At 40.2% G+C, this 23,428-nt stretch overlaps 1 protein-coding gene across 3 annotated transcripts in view; it reads right to left on the reverse strand.

The window, feature by feature from the left end:
* LOC126253658 (histidine--tRNA ligase, cytoplasmic) overlaps positions 1–10,024 on the reverse strand; it is a 74,195-nt gene extending 64,171 nt beyond the window's left edge. The window contains exons 1-2 of one of the 3 annotated variants that reach the window (XM_049955173.1): positions 9,885–10,024; positions 4,499–4,681 (exon numbers count right to left, since the gene is read on the reverse strand). In XM_049955173.1, the coding sequence (XP_049811130.1) occupies positions 4,499–4,609 (111 nt within the window). In that variant the 5' untranslated portion in view covers positions 4,610–4,681; positions 9,885–10,024. Of the gene's footprint in view, positions 1–4,498; positions 4,682–9,369; positions 9,670–9,884 lie in introns of all 3 variants that reach the window. The other 2 variants (XM_049955171.1, XM_049955172.1) reach the window with 2 other exon arrangements.
* Between the last annotated feature and the right edge of the window lie 13,404 nt (positions 10,025–23,428).

The raw sequence follows: 23,428 nt of genomic DNA on the forward strand, positions 1-23,428 counted from the left end.
CTGTAGAGCTGCAGTAGTGTAGAGCAATCTGCACCCCAGTTGGTGTTACTCAGGCAGCGGAGAGCATTGAGGTGCTACTAGCACTCCCACATAAGCTGACTAAGGTAAGGTAGCGAAGTCAATCGGGCGTCGAAAACCAGTCCTAAAATCCATATGTCTCCACTATAGTGAGTGGAAAGTCATTAAGATAAAGTTCAGGTTCTGGACGAATGGTACAACGCTGACCGAAGTGCATGACACAAGACTTAGCAGCTGAAAATGAAGTCGTGGCCTAGAGCTCATGACTGCGCCTTGTGAATGGCTCCCTGTAGACGCCGCTCAGCAACACCAGTACTGGAGGAGCAATACGAAATACAGAAGTCATCTGCATACAGAAAATGGGAGACCGATGTCCCCACAGCTGCTGCTAGGCCATTGCGGGCACTAAAAATAGAGATACACTCAATATGGAGGCCTGCAGAACGCCATTCTCTTGAATATGGGGGGAGCTATGGGAGTCACCAACTTGGACACAGAAAGTACAGAGTAACAGGAAGTTTTGGATAAAAATTTGGAGCAGGCCCCTCAGAGACCCCACTCATACAATGTGCAAGGATATGATGTCGCCAGGTCATGTCGTATGCTTTACGTAAGTAAAAAACGACGGCAACCAGGTGCTTGCGCCTGGAAAAGGCTGTTCGGATGGCAGACTCGAGGGACACAAGGTTATAAGTGAGTGACCCTGGCGGAAGCCGCCCTGACATGGAGCCAGTAGGCCACATGACTCCAGGACCCAACCCAACCTCTGACACACCATACGTTCCAGCAGCTTAAAGAAAACGTTGGTGAGACTGATGGGTCACTAGCTATACACATCAGGTGGATTTTTACAGGGTTTTAGCATTGAAATGATGGTGCTCTTCCACCACTGTGATGGAAAGACGCCATCACACCAGATCCGGTGGAAGATGTCAACATGTTTACTCATCTGACTGAGGATCCGATCTGGCACAGGGGCTGTGTCGGGGCAATGTGCAAGAGCCAGACTTGGAAAGGTGACATGCGGCACCAAATGGTCGACACGTACCTCCCCCAACACTCCTGTTTCAATCGCTGTATAAGCAGGCGAAAACAGGCATGGAGCCGCTTAAAGGCTATTACGTGCTCTAGGGAAGAGGGGACTTACGTCGCTGTAGAGCTCGCCAACGCTCTTTAACTGCCTCAGCGACTTCCAGAGACCACCAAGGGACTGTCTTTTGCCAGGGGCACCCTAGAGAATGAGGGATCACGTTTTCCACCGCAGAAATTATCGGTTTAGTGACCTGCTCGATCACAACATCAATGGCACCACGTGGAGGAGATTCAACGGTGACAGCAGTGGTGAAGGCTACGCAGTCTGCCTTGTTTAAAACCCATCTGGGTAGGCATAGGTGGGCATGATGCCAGGGGAGTGAAAGGGAGATGGGGAAGGGTTCACTACCACACAGGTCGTCATGTGCTCTACAGTGGATAGAAAGGAGAAGTCCTGGGCTACAAATTGATAAATCAATGGCCGAGTAACTACCATGAGCCACACTGAAATGTGTGGCTGCTACAGTATTTAAGAGGCAGAGCTCGAGTTGGGAAAGTAAATTTTCTATGTGTCTGCCATGGCCAGTAAGCATGGTGCTACCCCACAAGCGGTTACAGGCATTAAAATCTCCCAAAAGCAGTAAAGGTTCATGGAGTTGATCAACCATCAGTGCAGCCATACGTTCAAGGGGTACTGCACCATCTGGAGGGAGACACACGTTACAGACAGTTATTTCCTGCATCGTCCATATCCTGACAGCCACAACTTCAAGAGGGGTTTGAACAGGCATAGGTTCACCACGTGCCGAGTTCAGGACATAAATGCAAACTCCATCTGACACACTATTATATTCGCTACAGTTCTTGTAATATCCCCTGTGGCCATGAAGGGCAGGGGTTAACATTGCCAGGAACCAGGTTTCCTGGAGGCCAATGCAGAAAGCAGGTGTCAAGTGTAACAGTTGCCGTAGCTCAGCCAGGTGGTGGAAAAAATGACCATAATTCCACTGGAGGATGACATGATCGTGAGACTGCAAAGGCATGAAACACTCAATGAGGTAGTCTATGCCTCAGGGTCACTTGCTTCCACCGACTTATTTCCTGAAGAGCCTTGATCCATTGTGTCTAAGGATCTGGTGAGATCTAGGTCCTCAGCAGACACCAGAACCTTCACCTCATCCTCAGAAGCAGAGCTTGTAGGCAGCAGGGGTGTGAATGCCACCGCAATTCCTTTGGTCTTGGGGGTTTTCTTTCTGGATTGCTCTGGCTGATCCTTGGGTTTCTCAGGCTGGGAGAGCTTCACTGATTCAGTCTCCCAGACTGAGGAAGATCATGAAGCCCTACAACCAGCTGGGCACTTCAGCCACTGGCAGGTGTCATCTTTCCCACTCGCAGAAACCTGTGAAGGGAGTGACCCAAGGGACCCCTTCCTAGCGAGAGGAGCCAAAGAAGACTTGCGCTTCTCCAGCTGAGAGGTGGGGGACTGGTGTCTCCGATGGTTGGGGGGACAGTGCTGCCGAGGTAGGTGGTGCGAGAGCAACAGGGAGGGAAGCGCCTCCCCCCCCTCCCCACCACCATTAAGGGGGCAAGTGTAGTCATCCAGCGCTGAGAGCAGACAGGAACTCGCGGAACTGATGTGGCTACAACTTTTCTAATAGCAGTGGCGTAAGAGGAGTTCATAGCCACAGGATGTAGGTGCTCAAAACTTCCTCTTGGCGTCAGTGTAGGTCACTCAGTCCAGGGTCTTGTATTCCACGATTTTCCTTTCTCGCTGTAAAATAGTGCAGTCTGGTGAGCAAGGGGAATGATGCTCTCCACAGTTGATACCGATGAGGAGAGGCACATATAGTATTGGGATGGGACGGACATCCACAATCTCAACATGTGGTGCTGGAAGTACAGCGGGCAGGCATATGGCCGAACTTCCAGCACTTAAAGCACCGCATTGGGGGAGGGATATAAGGCTTGACATCACAGCGGTAGACCATCACCTTGACCTTCTCAGGTAACGTGTAACCCTCGAAATCCAAGATGAAGGCACCGGTAGTAACCTGATTATCCCTCGGACCTCGATGGACACGCCAGACCAATTTGTCACAAGCCAGTAATGCCTATGACTGGGCAGAGGATGCAGTTTTTATCAAGACTGGCACTGACTGCATTTTGGCCAAGCCCTCCACCTCCACAAACTTGTCCTCTAAATGCTTTACAAAAACCTGAGGATTCATTGAGACAGAGGAGTGCCCATAAGCTCTCGTACATATGAGGTACCGGGGCAAATAAGGTTCACTGCCATCCTTAGCCTGGCGTTCCTGCCATGGTGTGGACAGGGAGGGGAACGATTTAGGATCATACTTACTTCCATTGTACTGAGACTTTGAACGCTTAGAGACAGCTGGTGTTTGATCATCAGCAAGTGATGACGTGGTACGCTTCATCGTGTGTCATCCATCCTGATGCCACCCACTCTGACCATGGGCCCTCCCCACGGGCACCACCCTGCCGCAGCAAAGCCCACCTGGCAGAATGGCCGTTGCCAGGAGCCCCGATGCCCCAGGGTGACGGGCATCTACTCCTTGGCGTACATAGGGAGTAAACGGCACAGGCATCAGCAGAGCGATCCCTGTGTAGTCACAGGGCTACAACCAACAGGGTACATGGTGGCCCCACAACCGACTGGCTACCGTGCTGGATATCAGGTGCAAAGAATTCCATGGTCCTCATCGGTGCAGGAAACGACACTGCATAGCGGGTGGAGGAAAACGCACCCAGGAAGGTGTCCTCACTCAAAAGATGGAGGATGAGTGGGACTGCAGTGCCACGATGAGAAAGTGCGCTCAAGATCTCTATGCACAATGGACTTTATGCACCATGTAAGGCGCCCTTCCCCAATTGGCTCTCTCTTCGGGAAAATTCACAGGGGACCATCTCATAAAGGCCAAAAAGTGAGAGACTCCTTTTAGTCACCTCTTATGAAATGGCAGGAACACCTCGGGCCTATTCAAACCCCCGGGCCCACCTGGGGATCTGTTACTGGCTGGATAAGTAAGTTCAAAATGTTTAACGAAGAGATTGGCATACCACCTCCAACAGAACAATGCCTTGGAAAGTACTGTCATGTTCAATCACAAACCTTTGGGTTTATGGAAGTTTCATCTTTTACCTTTCATGATATTATACAATAGTAAATCTGACACCTATTGACAATAATCGGGAATATTTGGTACTTCATTTTAAACATGTTACGTAATTACTGACTGAACCATGTTACTCTCACTATTCATTGTGATAATGAGTAATAAAATGTAATTTTAAGCATGAATTCCGATGTTACACAAGAATATTTTTACGTTCATGCACTTTTCTTTGGGATGGCTTACATGATCCTACTGGTCTTCTACAAAGCATTTTTAAGAAAGTTCATTCTTTACAGTTTAAAAGCACTTACCTGTACAACAGTGCGGTTAAACGTAGACCACAAAACATTATTTAATGTTTTAAGGCATCCAGTCCGAACAGAATACAGAAGTTCCAGAAATGGTGTCATATTAGAGATCATCACAGCATCACAGCAGCCACAGCAATAAGTTATGAAAGAGGAGCAAAAATTCTTCTTTCAGCAACGCGTATTCTTTTATGTTGCCCAAAAGAGATCAGAACCAGACAAAAGTAACAAAATCACATTTTCAAACGTTTACAGTTTTGTGTACTGAAAGAGGAAGCTTAAAACGTAAGATAAGTTCCTACGTTAAACAGAGCTACATAATTCTAATTTATGTACATCTTTGTAGGCACACAATATTTGTAACATGCTAAGACGAAACACCGTGAAAACAAATTCATGTCTGCTCTCGTAACTTATAATAGGCAGTCAAATGAAAATGAGACAGCTGGGAAAAAATTAAGTATACTATTTATTATTTCAAAAGCAATCACCATAACTTCTAATACTTTTATCTCACTGAGGCAAGACAGTCAACACTTTCAAGGACAAATGTTTGCCCTCGGAACCTGGTGCGGTGGGCACTTCTTCATCCAAAGTAAATCAAAGACCATGAATGTGTTTTTACAAGGCTCGAACAATTTGGAAATCACATGCGACATAGTTGGGACCATCTGGACGATGTGTAACAGGTAAGGGTTGGCTAGCGAATTTTCTGCAGCATGCTCAAAATAACCTTGGCAACATGTAGGCGGATTTTAAGACATTAATAGTAAGAATATCTCCATCCCAAACTCTCAATTGCTGCAGAGGTCTCATTAGTTTGCCATTTTTTGTTTTGTTAATGTTTTCATGTTGTTAGTGACATCATCCACTAGTCACTTTTAAAGCTCATATCTTCATCATGTTGATGACATCATCTGTTTATTGGTGAGTATTGTGTTGTTTACTAATTGCTCCCCCCCTCCTTGCCATGTGCACCTTGTCCAGCAACAGTTGCCACATACTCCCCTCCACCTTCATCTCTACTGGCCTGAGCAACCATCTGTCACTGACACTGTGATTGTGTGTGGGTGCATTTGGGAGACCATGACAGAGTGTTCTTATACTAAATAAAGGGTGGTAGAATGAAAGCTGGTAAAGTGCCTGTGCTGTTATATGCATATAAGAGCATCAAATCTTATCCACTAACGACGATTGGTTTTCCTTTTCTCATTCTTGTTTATTAATAGTTAGAGTGTGATTTCCTGACATTGATGAGAAGTAGACTCATTTTGATTTCACTCATTATCAGGGTTGCCACAAGTTTCCCCAAGTGAAATTCCCTGATATTTCCCCGATTTCCAGGCAAGTTTTAGCATTTTTCACTGGCAAATTTTGAGATCTTAATTGTAAGTTGACAATCTGTCTTTGCAGCTACAGTACAAGAAACAATATTGCTTTTGTAATGAACTGTTTTTAGATGGAGAAAGCAAGCCAAAGGTGTACGTGTTTCATTAAGACCACTAATATTTTATTTCAATAAAAGGAAACACATTTTGAGACAAAAATATGCATTTCCTTGGAGTCACAAGACATATTTTAAATACCTTCACTGATTTCAGAAATAATCTCAGAAAAAAGTAGGCCTCTTGAAAGAAGTGTATAAAGCAGGGAAGAACTGTGTAAACCAACACTGTACGTCATCGCCAATAAAATGTTGGTTCTACTATGTTCGCTATTGTCAGTTATTACCCACTGTTTTGTATCTATTATTTTACACGTATTGTCTGATTTTTCTCTTGGGAAATATATGAATACATAGCATACAAACCGTGACTGACAATTTTCTTCTTCTTATCGTCCATACTTTCTAACATATAAACTACTTTTGAAGTGCCAAAACGGACTAGAACAAATAAAATGTCTTTAAATTGCCTCACTGTACAACATTTTTGCGATGAGAGTGTCGCAATTCCTGAAACCCATCGCCCATTGCCTCTGGCCTGCTTAGGAGCACCACAGTCCTCGGTCCATGGATAAATCATAAAAATCCACTGCATTACGCCACAAAGACAGAGAGAGCCTGCAGGCAGATCGGTAAGACTAGATCCGATGGGCAGTGTCGGTACATTAGTGGAAACTGAATGGCTTTAGATCGGCAGGCCCCATCCATTACAGATACCACTGAAACAGCCTCCGGTTTTGGCCCGGCATGGAAATCCATTCATGTGGGCAGCTATTAATGAGCCACAGACAGCATGTTGTTGAAATGAGACCACAATGATCAATCCATGTAACAGATGACTTGTTCAAGTATTCTGAGAACCAATAATAATGATAGGTAGCAACTCACCGTATGGATGATTGCTGAGCCACAGACAGGCACATAGAAATGACAAACACACACTCATAAGTAAATTTTCAGGCACAAACTCGTTCACACAATCACTCAGCAGCTCAGTACAGGCTTTTGTTGAAGTTTTGAGAACATACCTTCACCGAAGAGTCAAACAGTATATTGCTCCCTCCTACGTATATCTCGCAAAGAGACCATGAGGATAAAATCAGAGAGATTAGAGCCCACACAGAAGCATACCGACAATCCTTCTTTCCACAAACAATACGAGACTGGAATAGAAGGGAGAACCAATAGAAGTACTCAAGGTATCCTCCGCCACACACCGTCAGGTGGCTTGCGGAGTATGGATACAGATGTAGACTCTGACAACTCATGCACACATGACTGCTGTCTCCAGCTACTGCATCTACAGTTTCTGAGAATCAGTTCTAAACAGACCACTCTTCATGCCTCCCTGCTTCTAGTCGGCAGCTGCCAGGCTAGCGGCAAGAAGGTTCGTAGCACAGACTGCAAGCTGATGGGAGTGGTAGGAAGAGGAGAAGTAGTATGAATGAGGGAGTAGAGAAACAGTGCATGTACTTGTCTGCATCCAGCTAGCAGCAATGCACAGCACCTCAATAAACAAACCATTTCATCTGCAGAGACAAAAAAAAATTTTTCCAGCTTCTTTTCCCAAATTTCCAGAATCTGTGGCAATCCTGATTATGTGCCAAAATGTTTACTGCTGATGTCAAGAAAAATCCCATTACTCCATTAATCAATATAATGTATTCATTCTTCTCATCAGAGGCTTCTGAGGCAACAATTAACATTAAGTCAAGAGATCAAACTATCACTAATCACTGTATCTGCATGAAAGCTCTTGTTTAATAGTGACAAGTATGTTTCCTGAGCGATCTGTACAATAGAATACACCCTTTCACTTACTCCCTTGGATCTAATGGATAGATGCTTCTGTTTCAATGTTTCCCAGACAGTCCAAACATGTTTCTTACAAGCTCATTATTTTCTTCATTGATTCCAATTAAGCAAAAATATGTCTGTTGAAACATTCTGAAAGCACTCATGTCAGACATTCAGAGGGGTGTCCAGAGAGACCTTTGGCAATAAAAGGTTTGTTTACTGTAGATTGAAAACGTGACGAGATGTTGTATCAAATAAATCACCAGTGAAGATATCACATAAATGATAATGGAACCAATATGTGCAACACTGTTGTTGTTACAGAGTGAGTATATCAACAGATTTCAAATACAGTGCCACTACAAGGTAGACAATATAAACGAAGCACAAATTGACAATGGTCTGTATATACGCATATTTTATTGGACACAGTCCGCCCCGGTAGCTGAGTGGTCAGTGCGACAGAATGTCAATCCAAAGGGTCCGGGTTCGATTCCCGGCTGGGTCGGAGATTTTCTCCGCTCAGGGACTGGGTGTTGTGTTGTCCTGATCATCATCATTTCATCCCCATCGACACGCAAGTCGCCGAAGTGGCGTCAAATTGAAAGACTTGCACCAGGCGAACAGTCTACCCAACGGGAGGCCCTGGTCACACGACATTTCATTTCATTTCATTGGACACGACCTCATCTGAGATAGAGTACTCTGTTCTTCCTCTCACCTGCAAATGCACTTATCCAATTAATTAAGAAGAGGAATTAAGGTAAACTGTTCCTTCACTAGAACTCCAAGGAAAGCTAGTAGTTCTTCAAATTACAACTATCCATTCTGTCAATCATATACAGTATTCTTATATTTACAACTGATTCTACATGGGAAACTTTTCTAAAAATAGGTTTTAGTTCATCTTTCTTTCCTCACTTTCTACATACTTTTCGAATCCTACAGTGCAAATCTCCAACTGGCAGCATGATTTTTTATTTACACTGCTGTCAGTTTACAAAGATCTGTTAAGCATTTCCAGTGACTTCTAACAGAACACAAACATTCAATAAAAATTTAAAATAGCTAAATAAATGAGGAAAAAGAGATGCCTAAGGAAACTGTAAAGCAAGTGTGTAAAATAGAAGCAAAAACAGTGCAGTTTTGTCCAGACCAAAAAGTGTGTACTTAAATTTTAAATTGACTTTACATACTGAGTTAATACTTAGTAATATACCATATGATTCTCAAAACATAAGTACAATTTCAATGCTCTCTTCGTTAGGGGAAACCAATCACTTTCTACCCCAGTGAAAGCTAGGCAACAGTGCATGAAATGCACTGATGCATGAAGCTCCCACAGACCCCACTGTATACTGTAGATTTCCTCAACACGAATTAACAAAATGCACATAATAAACCTAACAAACCACACTAATTAACTATACGAAACAGGAGATTGGAAGCAAATATGATCACACAAAGTTCGCATCCCGTAAACTCAAGACTGATGCTAACTTAACATTTACGCTTTTGGCTTTTGCTACGATTTTCGGGGCATCCGCATCAGTTTCTGAAGAACGAATACCTTTATCTCAAGCAAGATTTGCAGCGAACGAATATTACCGGTAATTAAAGGTCACCATCTCACCTTAGATTCGCAAGCAGATTTGCTGTTCGAAGGAAACAACTTTGTGAACTGCGCTGGAATAGTATTTTTCTTAAAATCTTGACGCTCCTCGTTTGTAAAACTTCTCATATGTCGATGCCATCTCTCGAGATGTGGAACTGTTACTGGCCATGGGGGATTGCTTATAGCTTCGAAAATTGCGTTGTCACTACTGTTGGGGGCGTAGCCACCGAAATAACTAGCGTCAGCAAGAAATTCATTCAACATATGTAAGTCACTTAGCGATCCAACTTTTTTCGTCTTTGAATTAGAGCCTGCCACCTAAAAAGATGAAGTGTCGATTGTTAGATGTAAGAACAGGTTCTTTAGCTCTACACAATACTCATTATGACATGACTTAATCGTAAGGGAGGCGACACGTACATCGTAAACTGGTAACGTCAACAATAATCGAAAGTGTAAACTCTAGAGCACGCAATATAAAACGATGTAAAATTTATTAAAACACAAAACGTAAGGTTCGTTCAAACACTCACCTTACTTTTCTGATCAATTCCATTCATTGCATCTTTGCCTTTATTCGTCTTTTTCTCCACTACAGTAGCACTACTTAGACCTCCACTCATTTTGTCACTTTCCATGTGGTGCATATTTTTTTCACTGCGCGGCCAAAGATAATGCAGCTGTATTATGTGTGAAAGATAGAAAACTTGACAGAAGAAAAGAATTCCCCGTCGATACCGGCCAAGGGTTGGCTATCGATTTGCATACGAGTCACAACTACGAGACTGTCATTATGCAGCCTCTTTCAAAAGTGTTAATTACAAATAAGCATCAATTGGGTGCCATCGAAATGTGCTCTCAAGATCACTGTCCTCACAATGATCAGATGGAGGTGGATCAGCATTCATCAAGTTCAGCTGTCTTGTCGCAGTGTCGGCCAAGCAACACTCAGCGACAAAAGGCAAGACACCGATGACCATCACCCCAACAGCCAGCAGTTCCTGACACACATGGTCCGAAGAAGGCAAAGGCAAGTAAAAAGCACAATAGTAATGTTGAAGGGGACGTAGATATGGTAGATATTGCTAATGTTGCACTATGGAGGTAGAATAAGGGGAGATGGTGCTACAGACTTACGCTATACGTCGTTTTGAAGCCAGTGGGCGGGGCCAGCCGCCATCTTGGATCCCCCAAAACATTAGCAGACGAGTTTTACAACTCCTTCTTGTTCGTTATTTTGTCGTGTGCACGTGATATTTATTATATATAGTACATGTTACACTGATTTAGTGAACAACACAGCATAAGGAACGCAACTTCAGCCGTTTTTCTGGTCTTAAATGCGTATTCGATACAGTAATACGACACCAAAATATGAAGCTTCTGGCCTCAGTACTGTAATTCCTCTTTGTCTATACACTTCGAATAACCGAGAAGAGAAGTATGTGCTATGAAAAGCGTGCTTTTGTAATCCATTTCTATTCGCTTTCATTGTGTCTGTGTCGATAATTGATAAAGCAAGAACTCCAAAAGCAATGATTGATAGTTTAGAGGCACCGATTTGTATTCGTGGCATTTTCACGTCAATTGCAAATTGTTTACACAGCTACTTTGTTTTTAAATTGTACCTACCAAGTGACATTCAGAGTGGCAAATAACAGCAATTTACAGGGTAACACGCCAACACAATGATTAATGTAATGATCTAAATAGCCTGGACATATATAGGGAACTTTGTTTTAACAAATATGTAACCCTTTAAGTATTCATAATTGAACCTCTGTAAAATGTGTTCCACATATTTTGCTGAAGATTTAATTAACTACATGAAGTTACAGTACTTTTATATTAAATTATCGCGTTTTAAAACATTAGTGCTCATTTCGAGGAGAATTCTTGCCAGGACTTCTTCAGCAGTTACTTGGGAATAACCAAACAATGAAAAACAAGTGTATTGCTCACATCCAGAGACTTCTTCGCATTGAACTGCTAGGAAATCTAAAGTCAAATCACAGAAATGAAACCATACTGTAGAACTTTACAGTGCATCAGAATTTCAAGTATATATAAGAAAATAGGGCTTAAATAAGTCCACTTACGGATGAAATGGGATTTGTTTAAACTTTGGACTACAATCAGAACGATTAGTACACCAGTAAGCGTCGCAAGCCGGCATTTTTTATCAAAGCACTTCACGACTACACGGAATCAAACTACCATAAGCGAATGTTTTGGGGTAGCTAACATGGCGGATCTTCACTTGGGTCGGCTTCATGTTTGTGATGTAACGACAACTCCTCTTATTTTTACCTCCATGTGTTGCACGCACTGTCGAAGTTCTAGGAGTAGACAGCAACTAGAGTGTAAATATAGGAGACTGGAATTGCAATGAGCAGCCTGCTTCCCAAAAGTCTGTTAGTCGTAAAAACTTGGGGTCTAGTGAAGCAGGGGATACAACCCGTCGGCTTTGACCAATGACGTCATACATTAGTCATAGATAGTAAAGTCTTCACTTCGAGGCATAGATAATAAAACAGTTCTGTGTTCCGGATAAATTCTATCATTGTACATTAAAATAATTGAATGTGAATCTAAAAGCGATCGCTTGGTATACCTTAATTTATTCATCGTGTGATTAAATTAAATTAATTGGTTGTTTCTTATTCAAACGATACTTAATTTTATTAGTAATGATATTGAGGTAATTTGGAATATTAGTTTGTTATTGTAGAACAATTTTTGGCGTCTCATTTTCGTTTATAGGAATGGATTTGTCTGTTGCAATGAATCTTGACGATTTAGGAGCAGCTATGGGCGAAGACATGTTGACCATAATTTGTTTCTTGAAAATGTGTGGTCATATTGCTGAATACGTCCGATGTCGTGAGTGCGGCTAACATATGCGCCTCACCAGTGTATCAAGTCGCCTTACTCACGACTTATATGTATGGAGGTGCAGCAGAGACCGATTGTGGCGATCTATTAGGAAGGGAACGTGGTTCGGGAAATCTAAGCTCGCACTGAGAGACATAATGAAAATCACTTACTGTTGGTGTTTAAGATATACTGTGTGGCTCTGTGTCCATGAATGTCGTGTGAGTAAGCGTACGTAGTGGACTCGTACTCGTTTTGTAGGGAAGTTTGTGGGGAATATATGAAATATAGGGGGCCGTTGAGGCGAGGGGTTATGGTGGAAATTGACGAGTCGCATTTTGGGAAAAGGAAGTACAACAGGGGGGAAGCCTCCGGTAGGATTATGAGTGTGGGGGGGCAGTAGTTTCAGGTCAGCATTGTGACGATGTAGTGTTCAGAGTAATACCAAATAGAAGTAAGGAAGTTTTAGTTAGGTTAATTGAATATCAGGTTTAAGAGGGTTCTATTGTTATTTCAGACGGGTTTTCTTCATATAGGGATTTAGGGATAGGAGTTATCAACATCTTGTAGTAAACCACAACATTGAATTTAGATCATTATCCACAGGCGCCTGCACTAACAGTATAGAGTGGTACTGGTCACGGTGAAATCTCTTATAGGGAAAGAGAAACGTTTAAATGTTTTATTAAACATGTTGGCAAAATGTACTGTCCTAAACATCTCAGCTAATTTCACAGTGGAAGGGGGGGCGTTGGTAAATGTGAGTGTGTGTGTGTGTGTGTGTGTGTGTGTGTGTGAGAGAGAGAGAGAGAGAGGTTTCGTTATGTTGTGAGTGTGGGTATGTGATTTTCGTTACTGTCTGTCTAGGCGAGCTTCGGTTATTCCTCGATATTTCCGTGTGGTAAGTTCACTTTTACATTTGCTTCTTTCACTGTATTTCACTATTTTGACATTTCACTGTTTTATTCCACCAATGTGTGTATTTTCGTGTTGTGAAGTACGTAATAGAAATTTCTCAGCTGTCGATCTTCTTTCGTTTCCCAGCACTAGTATCAGTACATTTCGAATGTGTACTTGCTATATTAAAGGCGAAACCCCCGACACAACTAAAATTTGTATCCCATCCTTCACTTCGCCTTTACACTGACACTATATATGTCAATTGGCGAGCAAGGTACAAATGTTGCGTATAGCTATATAGCTCAAGTAACGAATGGGATACTATTAGCGTCCAAGGCAACAAATTGTACATGTGCCGTCTTCTTGTCTCCGTGTAGTTCAGTTGAGGTACAGGTTGCAAATGTAACGAACGTCTATTTCCACCTTTTCGTTACCAGTGTATATATATAGAGGTCAACGGAAGTCTCGTATACATCTATTACATACGTAGGTCCTTCTGTCATCAGTAGTACTGATATGTACGTAAGAAAAGACTGTTAGTAATAGTGGAGACGAAATAAACAACACATCTACAATTTGTATCCCGTGTTCCATTTAGGGTTTACTGAAGCGGAGGGTACATCAGTCAAGTGAAGAACAGGACAGTAATGCTAGTGAAAACGAAGAAATCGACTTACGACAAACTCGTATTCCGTACTGTACTTAAGCAACACAATTCGAATGAGCTTTTAATTTGTATCGGGTGTTTCATTTACGGTTTAGTGAAGTTGGGGATACATAGTTCAAGTGAACAACAGGACAGCAATGCTAGTTAAAACTAAGAAATCGACGTACGCTAAACTTGTATCCCATACTGCATTTAAGCAATACAGTTCGAAAGAGTTTCGAGCTACAACTGACATACATGTAACGTGATGTATTCTTTGCTAGTAATATATTTCATTCATTTCTTTCCATTGTATTTTGCGATATCATTAACGTGAAAATACTACTGACCCTTATATATGTAAAGTACAGTTTTTCTCTCTTGCATTCCTTTGTTTCTAAATATTCTTCTCAGCTCTTTCATCTTTGTAATACATGCGCTCTGGCCAATACTGACGTCATTGGTCAAAGCCGACGGGTTGTATCCCCTGCTAAACTAGACCCAAAACTTGAGCAATTCAGTGACCACAACGGTATCTCCCACAGAAAATAACATGTTTCCTAGTAACAACAAATATGCTAGTGATGAAAAATATTATTTAAAGGCAAGAAAACATTTTATTAGCTTTGTAATTACACCCTGGATACGAAAAAAAACACATTTACTGTAAGAAAATACACAGAAGTTACACACAAGCCAAGAATAAAGATATTGACAGCAGAGTCATGGAGCAGCACATAAATATAGACGTCAAGGAATTTTTTTCTTTTCTTTTAACACTTCCTCCAAAAGAAAAAATCATGAAATTATTGCTTTGTCTCTTGCATGCCAATTTCTGAACATAGAAAATTAAATCGAACTCGTTCAAGAGGTTTCGTAAAAATATCTGCCAACTGGTTGTGTCCATCAATGTGTTCCAAGAAAATCTCACCGTTCAGATATCTTTCACGAACATAGAAATGTCGGACTTCTATATGTTTAGAACGTCGGCGATATTCTGGATTTTTTGCCAACTTCAATGCACTAGCATTGTCAATGTAAAGAACTGGAGGCTGCCCCGACATTTCCACTAATTCTGATAGCAGACGACGGAAATACAGAAGCGTCCGATCTTACCCGTCGGCTTTGACCCATGACGTCACAAATACCGCGGAAACGACCATAAACAACAATTCCAATATGGCGGATATAAAAACATCGAATACGTATTGTAAACACTGAAATACACAAGTTTCACAAAAAGCCTAATGACTGTAACGGGACAAGCGTGGGAAATTGGGGGTTTTTGGGTGGGGAGAAACTAAATATGTCGTTATGCGGTGGGGGGGTGTCTGCAGTGCCCCCCCATCCCCCCACAGGCTTCATTAGTGTCAAATCAATATTTTCGAATCATAGGCGGCCGCATTCCAAAAAAAAAACTCCCAACCTAACCTCAAGTGGGCTACGCTACAGATCAATATGTTCATCAAATTGCTTCATATTACGTATACATGTTCTTTAAACAAGAGTACATCAAACCATGTATTAGGTTTTCCGCGCCGTAATGACGTCACACACCACAACACGCTTACGTCACGGGTCAAAGCCGACGAGTAAGATCGGACCTTTCTGTTGACCCCAGACGACGTAACCAAACTAACTCTTTTGCTCCTTCACTAGCTGCAATTATTTCCAACTCGGTTGTGGATGTGGCCACTACTTTCTGCAACTGACTTGTCCATGACACTGCACCACCTGAGTACTTTGCAAGAATTCCAGTTGTTGAGCGCCTTGTCCGGTTATCACCTGCGAAATCTGCATCAGCGTAAATCTTTAACTCTTATTTTTTATTATATACAATTCCAAAATTTAAGGTCCCTTTCAAATACCGGAAAATGCGCTTTACTCTATTCCAGTCTTCAGTGGTTGGTTTCTCCATAGCTCGAGCAGCTTTATTGACTGCAAAAGTGATGTCTGGACGAGTTACTGTTGAAAGGTACATGAGACAACCAATTGCTTCACGGTAGGGTACAGATGACGAAACTTCTTCGTTTTGATTATTGTCCTCACGTCCAATAGGAGTTGAGATTGTATTGCATTCTGCTATTCGAAATCTTTGCAGAATTTCTTCTGTGTATTTCTCTTGACTTATCATTATTGCTCCATCTTCATATTGCTTTATTTTTATGCCAAGAAAATTGTCAAGACTGCCAGTTGTTATTTCGAATTCATGTTGTAAAACATCCATAAAAACAGCAATTTCTTTCTTGTTACTGCCGACAATCAGGCCATCATCAACGTAGATTGCCACATAAAGGCTATTTCCATTTTTTCTACGATAAAATAGGCATGGGTCTGCATCACTGTTTGAAAAACCAGCTTTCTTCATGAACTCAACAAAACGTTTGTTCCAGCAACGTGGCGCTTGCTTCAACCCATAAACACCTTTTTTTAAGAAACATACTCGGCCTGTACCATCTTAGAAACCTTCTGGTTGTTCCATATATACTTCATCTTCAAGTATTCCATTCAAAAAAGCTGTCTTTACATCGAATTGTTCTAGCAGCATTTTCTTTGAAGCGGCTACAGCCAACAGAGTTCGTATGGTGTCATAACGTGCCACAGGGCTAAAGGCGTCGTCATAATCAATTCCTGCTTTCTGAATACAGCCTTTTGCAACCAGTCTGGCTTTAAAGCGAGTACCTCCATTGACTGCGACCTTTCGCCGTAGAACCCAGCGGTTTTGCAATACTTTGACATTCTTCGGACGGTCAACCAGCACCCAGGTATTGTTTTTCTTAAGTGATTGAAGTTCTTCACTAATAGCTTGCATCCATTCTTCCTTCTCTTTTGACTGCAATATTTCTGAAAAACAGTTTGGATCTTTGTATCCAAGTGCATCAACTTTTGTTGCCATACAAAATTCACCACTTTCCATCCAGGTTGGTTTTCTTCGTTGTCTTTTATTCTTCTGTTTCTCTTCAATAGAAGATTCAGCAGCTTCTGCTTTTAGAAATTCTGTTAATTCTTTATTTTCTTCAGATTCACTCGACTCTTGACTTTCTCTAGAATCGAGAGTGCCAATTTTTTCTTGAGTTTGGCTTCCTCCAGAAGTGTACAGCCTAGGAGATTTACATTGGTCATCTTTAGATGAATTCGGATCATTAAATTCTTCCCGAGGGACTTCAAATTCAATATGATCACTATGTAAATCACAAACAATTTCTGGCTTAAATTTTACATCGTGACTCAACACCACTTTTCTTTTAGATGGAATCCAAACTCTGAACCCATCTTTGTCATTAACATATCCAACAAGTCGTCCAAAAACTGCCTTATCAAACTTGGAACGGAATTGTTTGTTAATGTGAACATAGCAGCCTGTACCAAAAATTCTGAGATGATCAAGTCGTCCTACTGGTCGATTAAACCATAGTTCATAAGGGGTTTTATTTTCAACTGAAGATTTTCCAGTACGATTTATTAGGTAGACTGCTGTGTTACATGCCTCTGCCCACAACCCTTTAGGTAATTTACTCGGATTTAGCATTGACCGGGCAGCTTCAACAATGGTTCTATTTTCCCGTTCAGCCACACCATTTTGTTCAGGAGTGTAAGGAGGAGCAATCAGTAGCTCTATTCCCCTGTCTGCAAGCAGTTCACTGACATTCTTATTGTTAAATTCTTTGCCACCATCACATCTAAATTGTTTGACAACATGTCCATTAGTTCGTGCTTCATTTAAAAACTGCTTAAGCACAGTACACACTTCACTTTTGTGTCTTAAAAAGAAAATTCGACGAAATTTACTAAAATCGTCTTTGAAACATACATAATAATGCTTGCCTCCAAAAGATTTCATGCTCATTGGTCCATTTACATCCGCGTGGATTAATTCACCAGTACTGGTAGCGCGTATTGTTTGTGTTTTGAATGGCAACCTATGCATCTTTCCAACCGCACAGCCATCACAAAATTCACTCTTGGCATCTTCCACATTAATGTTCATTCCTTTTAAAATATTCTTCACATGTTGTTTATTCTGATGACCAAACCTTTCATGGTACACTTGCAATGTTTCGGATGAAGTCATCAAGCTCATACGATTCATTTTTGCATTTCTAACAACACGCATGTTCAACACATAAAGTCCATTTTTCACATAACCTGTCATAACAATATTGCCCCTGACTTGTTTTCGAACACATACATTATTATAACTAAAATTAGTACTGTAGCCTCTGCAGGCAATGGCTCTCACAGAGAACAGATTAGCACTTGCATCAGGGACGTATAAAACATTGTCTATTCTAGCATTGTACCATTTATTGTTTCGTCGGATTTGGATGTAAACTGTTCCTTGACCGTACGCACACATTTTTACATCTTGTTTTCGCAATGAAATTACTTGAGGAACATCAAATTCACTATACGAAACAAAATACTGTTTGTTGGGAGTGATATTATTTGTAGCGCCACTGTCGCAATACCATTTATTTGGGTCACTGTGATTACTGGTACACACACCCATAGCGTATGAAGTAAATGCAGCGTGTTCACTGCCTCGCTTCTTCTCTTTTCTTTTATTGCTGTCACGAGTGTTCTGTGGACACTCTACTGCCCAGTGACCTAATTGTTTGCATTTATTACATGGAAACTTCTGTTTTAATTGTGACTTCGTCATCTTTACTTGCTGATTACTTGTTTGCAGTTTTCTTGTTTTAGAAACGACAAAAGCTGCACTTCCATTAACGTCTTGTTCACGCAGTTCAATAGTACAGAGTTTTTCAATCAATAAATTCAAGCTTTGCTTTTCTGTCGGTATCGTATCCCAGAGATCCTTAAAATTGTCGTAGTCTTTTCCCAGTGTAGACAAAATTAGACCATTTAAGATTCTTTCAGATAGCGTATTTTCTTCATGTTTTGATAATTCATCGTTCAGGTCCACAAATACCTTTTGCAGTTTGGCCACATGTGCACTAATATCTTCCGATTCATCACGTTTAACACGGAAAAATGTTTCAATCAACATATTCAAACGCTGAGTACTGCTACGTTCAAATCGGGCGCGTAATTTGTCCCAGATTTCTTTAGCATTCTTGCACGTTAAGACGAGTTCTGCAACAGGTTTACTTAGCACACTTGCTATAAGACTTGCTGCCTTTGCGTCGTCCTTGAGCCATTCCACATACGCTTCTTTTTGTTCACTTGTCGCATCTTGCGGCAACTCTACACGTTCACGTGTACCGTTAATAATATCTTCTAGTCCACATGAACGTAACACCATAGAAATATGCCATTTCCATTTGGCCCAGTCGTCAGGTCCTTCAAGCTTATCAATGCTGACCTTATAATCGCCGCTAGCAGTCATGTTTCTTTACAGACATACGCTCATTTCAAATATTGTTTTAATTAAACTGTGTTGTTTGCCTTTACACGTGTACTGGGCCCATAACCTGATGAAAAATATTATTTAAAGGCAAGAAAACATTTTATTAGCTTTGTAATTACACCCTGGATACGAAAAAAAACACATTTACTGTAAGAAAATACACAGAAGTTACACACAAGCCAAGAATAAAGATATTGACAGCAGAGTCATGGAGCAGCACATAAACATAGACGTCAAGGAATTTTTTTCTTTTCTTTAAGCCGACGGGTTGTATCCCCTGCTGAACTAGACCCAAAACTTGAACAATTCAGTGACCACAACGGTATCTCCCACAGAAAATAACATGTTTCCTAGTAACAACAAATATGCTAGTAAAGATAATATATATCAATCAATGGTAGTGCTAAACCATGGAGGTAGTACAATAAGGGGAGATGGCGCTACAGACTTACGCTGTAAGTTGTTTAGAAGTCAGTGGGCGGGGCCAGCCGCCATCTTGGATCCCCCAAAACATTAGCAGACGAGTTTTACAACTCCTTCTTGTTCGTTATTTCTGTCGTGTGCACGCGATATTTATTTTATATAGTAAATGTTACACTGTTTTAGTGAAAAACACAACATAAGGAACGCAACTTCAACCGTTGTTCTGGTCTTAAATCCTTATTTAATACAGTAATACGACACGAAAATATGACGCTTCTGGCCTCAGTACTGTAATTCCTTTTTGTTTATAAACTTCGAATAACCGAGAAGTATGTGCTATGAAACGTGTGCTTTCGTAATCCATTTCTATTCCTTTTAATTGTATTTGTGTCGGTAACTGTGAAAGCCAGAACTCCAAAAGCAATGGTTGATAGTTTAGAGGCACCGATTTGTATTCATTGCATTTTCAAGTCAAAGGCAAATTTTAAATGTTCAAGTTTGCAAGAAACTTGCCTTATTTCCTTTTGTGTCCCATAGATGTATGCAGGGAAGATATAAACAAGCCAGCTGTCATGTCAACAAAGTGAAATATTTGCTAAATTACGAAGGAAATGAACGGAATTTAAGATTGTCAGGCCCACTGTAGTTTACACAGCTACTTTGTTTTTAAATTGTACCTACCAAGTGATATTCAGTGTGGCAAATAACAGCAATTTACAGGGTAACACGCCAACAGTGATTAATGTAATGATCTAAATAGCCTGGACATATATAGGGAACTTTGTTTTAACAAATATGTAACCCTTTAAGTACTCATAATTGAACCACTGTAACAGGATACTGAAGATTTAATTAACAACATGTAGTTACATAACTTTGATATTAAATTATCGCATTTTAAAACATTAGTCACCATTTCCAGGATATTTCTTGCCAGGACTTTTCAGTTACTTGGGAATAACCAAACTGTGAACGCCAAGTGTATTGCTGACCTCCAGAGAGTTCTTTGTGTTGGATTGGTAGGAAATCTAATGTCAAATCACAGAAATAAAACCATATTGTAAAACTTTACTGTGCATCAGAATTTCAAGTATATATAAGAAAATAGCGCTTAAACAAGTCCACTTATGAATGAAATGTTGTTTGTTTAAACTTTATACTACAATCAGAACGATTAGTACACCAGTAAGCTGGCATTTTTTATCAATACACTTCAAGACTACACGGAATCAAACTACCAGAAGCGAATGTTTTGGGGTAGCTAACATGGCGGATCTTCACTTGGGTCGGCTTCAAGTTTGTGACGTCATGACAACTCCTCTAATTTTTACCTCCACGTGCTAAACGGATATGGAGTAAGATAATGAAATATCAAGATGGCGCCGAGTGAGAATTTAGTTGTGTTAGCTCTGTGAATTACGTTAAAATCAACGATACATAGTATGAGTGTGCACAAAATTTAGTAATGAGTGTGTCAGGAAGTGCTTTCCTAACTGTTATAAAGAACCAGAGGAAGAAAACTACGTAAGTAAGATAAATAATGCAAAAGAGACTATGTGTGTTGTGTCTGCATCTCCGATCAGTTACTGAGGAAACAGGAATCGAAAGGTCTCCCAGGTGTTACTGTCAAAAACAAGCTGCAAAAGGTGTTTGTGTGTGAAATTATAAATCATTATAGAAGAAGCCCCTGATACAAAGTCCATAACTAAGGTACATCAATTGATAGAATAAAGAAGAAGTAGCTTCTGTAGAGAAACTTTTAAAGGGGGAGGAACATGCATTTATGTCAGACAAGGAATTGAATATACAGAAATCAAGTTCAGTAAGATAAAAAAACACTGAAAAAGTATTTGAATATTGCGTTTGCAAACTTACAGACCTTAAAATAATTATCGTGTGTGTATTTCGTTCTCCATCAGGCAACTTTATGGAATTTTTGGACAGTGTTGAAAGTCTTTTTAGTGAGTTAAGACATTCTACAGAAAGCATTATTGTACTTGGAGATTTCAATGCCAACTTAACAATCCACTGTTTAAATGTTACAAAACTGACCAATGTCTTTTGTTCACATAATTTAGCACCAACCATCTTTGAATACACTAGACATGGAAAGCTCTCTGAAACAATAATAGACCAAATATTTCTTGACTTACATAAACTAGACAATGTTGTAGAAGTGATTGACACTGGATATCTTGTACAATGATATGGGATTTGTCATGTGTTATATACAGAAAAAATATGAATAACAACATATTATGTAAAAAAAATATCAGTGAACAAATCTGAATTAAATATATAGGCAAATCAATTATAGCTTACATGATATAAATTTGTAACAATATAGGACACAAATAAGTTACATATATTCTGTGTATAATGGACAGCAACAAGAAACAATGATTATAACACTCTATATTGACAAATTAATTAATTTTTGTGTGTACATAAAAGAGTCTACCCCATGACACAAGTTTGTATATGAGTGAATTATAAGATAGGTGAAGACACGCTATCTTACCGAAGAATTCATGTATTCACTAACACTGTAAAAACTATTACTAATTAACATTCTTTTGAGTTCACTTTTAAAACTGCTGAGCTTCTGAATCCTTTTAACTTTTCAGGGAAGAGCATTATAGGTAATTTTCGGGTGGTATATCGCACTCTTGTTGTACTGGGCTTTCTTATGCACTTCTCTGTGAAAGTCATTACTCTGTCTTGTTGTATAGTCATGGAACTCACTGTTTAAAGAAGAAAACTGGGGGTTAGACTTGTGAAAGCATATATTTTCATAGATGTAAATGGACGGAAGAGTCATGATTTTATATTCCTTGAATAATTCCCTACATGGATCTCTAGGTGCTGCTCCTTTTATGATCCTTATTGCTTGTTTTTGAATGATAAAAGAGCGTTTTGCCTGACTTGAATTGCCCCAAAATATGACACCATATCGCAAAAGACTATGCATAATTGCATAATATGTACACAATACTGTTTGATCACTGCAGCAATTTTTGAGCATTCTAAATACATAGCTACATTTACTTAATTTTTTATTGAGCACATATATATGCTTCTCCCACTTTAGATGCTCATCTAACCAAATTCCTAAGAATTTTGTATTTGGCGTTTGTAGTATATTCTGTTGGCCTAGCTCCACAGTTACATTGGGCTTCACATTATTTGACACATTTCTGTAATTCATCCATAATTTTTTTTCTCATTCACAAATAAACTGTTGTCCCTGAACCATTTACTTGCTTCAGCTGTTGTTGTTTCAATTTTCCTGTAAAGGTCAGTCTCATTTTGAGCTTTAATAAAGAGACTTCTATCATCAGCAAAAAGTACACAATCAGCTTGTGTTAAATAGTTTGGCAAGTCATTTATAAAGATCAAGAACAACCGGCGTCCCAACACTGAACCTTGGGGCACCCCATAACTAATTTTCTTATAACCAGAAAAGTATGACTTTCCACCATGAACTATTTCTACTTTCTGGCATCCACCAGATTAGTATGACTTAAACCATGCATGAGCAGTACCACAGACTCCATAGCAACTAAGTTTTTCGAGCAGTAGTAGTTTATGATCAATAACGTCAAATGCCTTTGATAAGTCTAAAAAGACCCCACAATTTACTTCATTATTATCAATGGAATTTGGACAAGTTTTAGAAAGTTCTATATAGCTGTTTCAGTTGATCTATTCTTTCGAAAGCCATTTTGTTCATTGACCAATATTCCACTTTTTTTTAGGAAAGTAGAGAGTCTTCCATACATTACTCTTTCTATAATTTTTGAAAAACAATATAACATTGAGAAAGGCCTGTAGTTTTTTTACATCATAACGATCCCCATTTT

The sequence above is a fragment of the Schistocerca nitens genome, chromosome 4, assembly GCF_023898315.1.
Source record: "Schistocerca nitens isolate TAMUIC-IGC-003100 chromosome 4, iqSchNite1.1, whole genome shotgun sequence".
Classification (NCBI taxonomy): Eukaryota; Metazoa; Arthropoda; class Insecta; order Orthoptera; family Acrididae; genus Schistocerca; species Schistocerca nitens.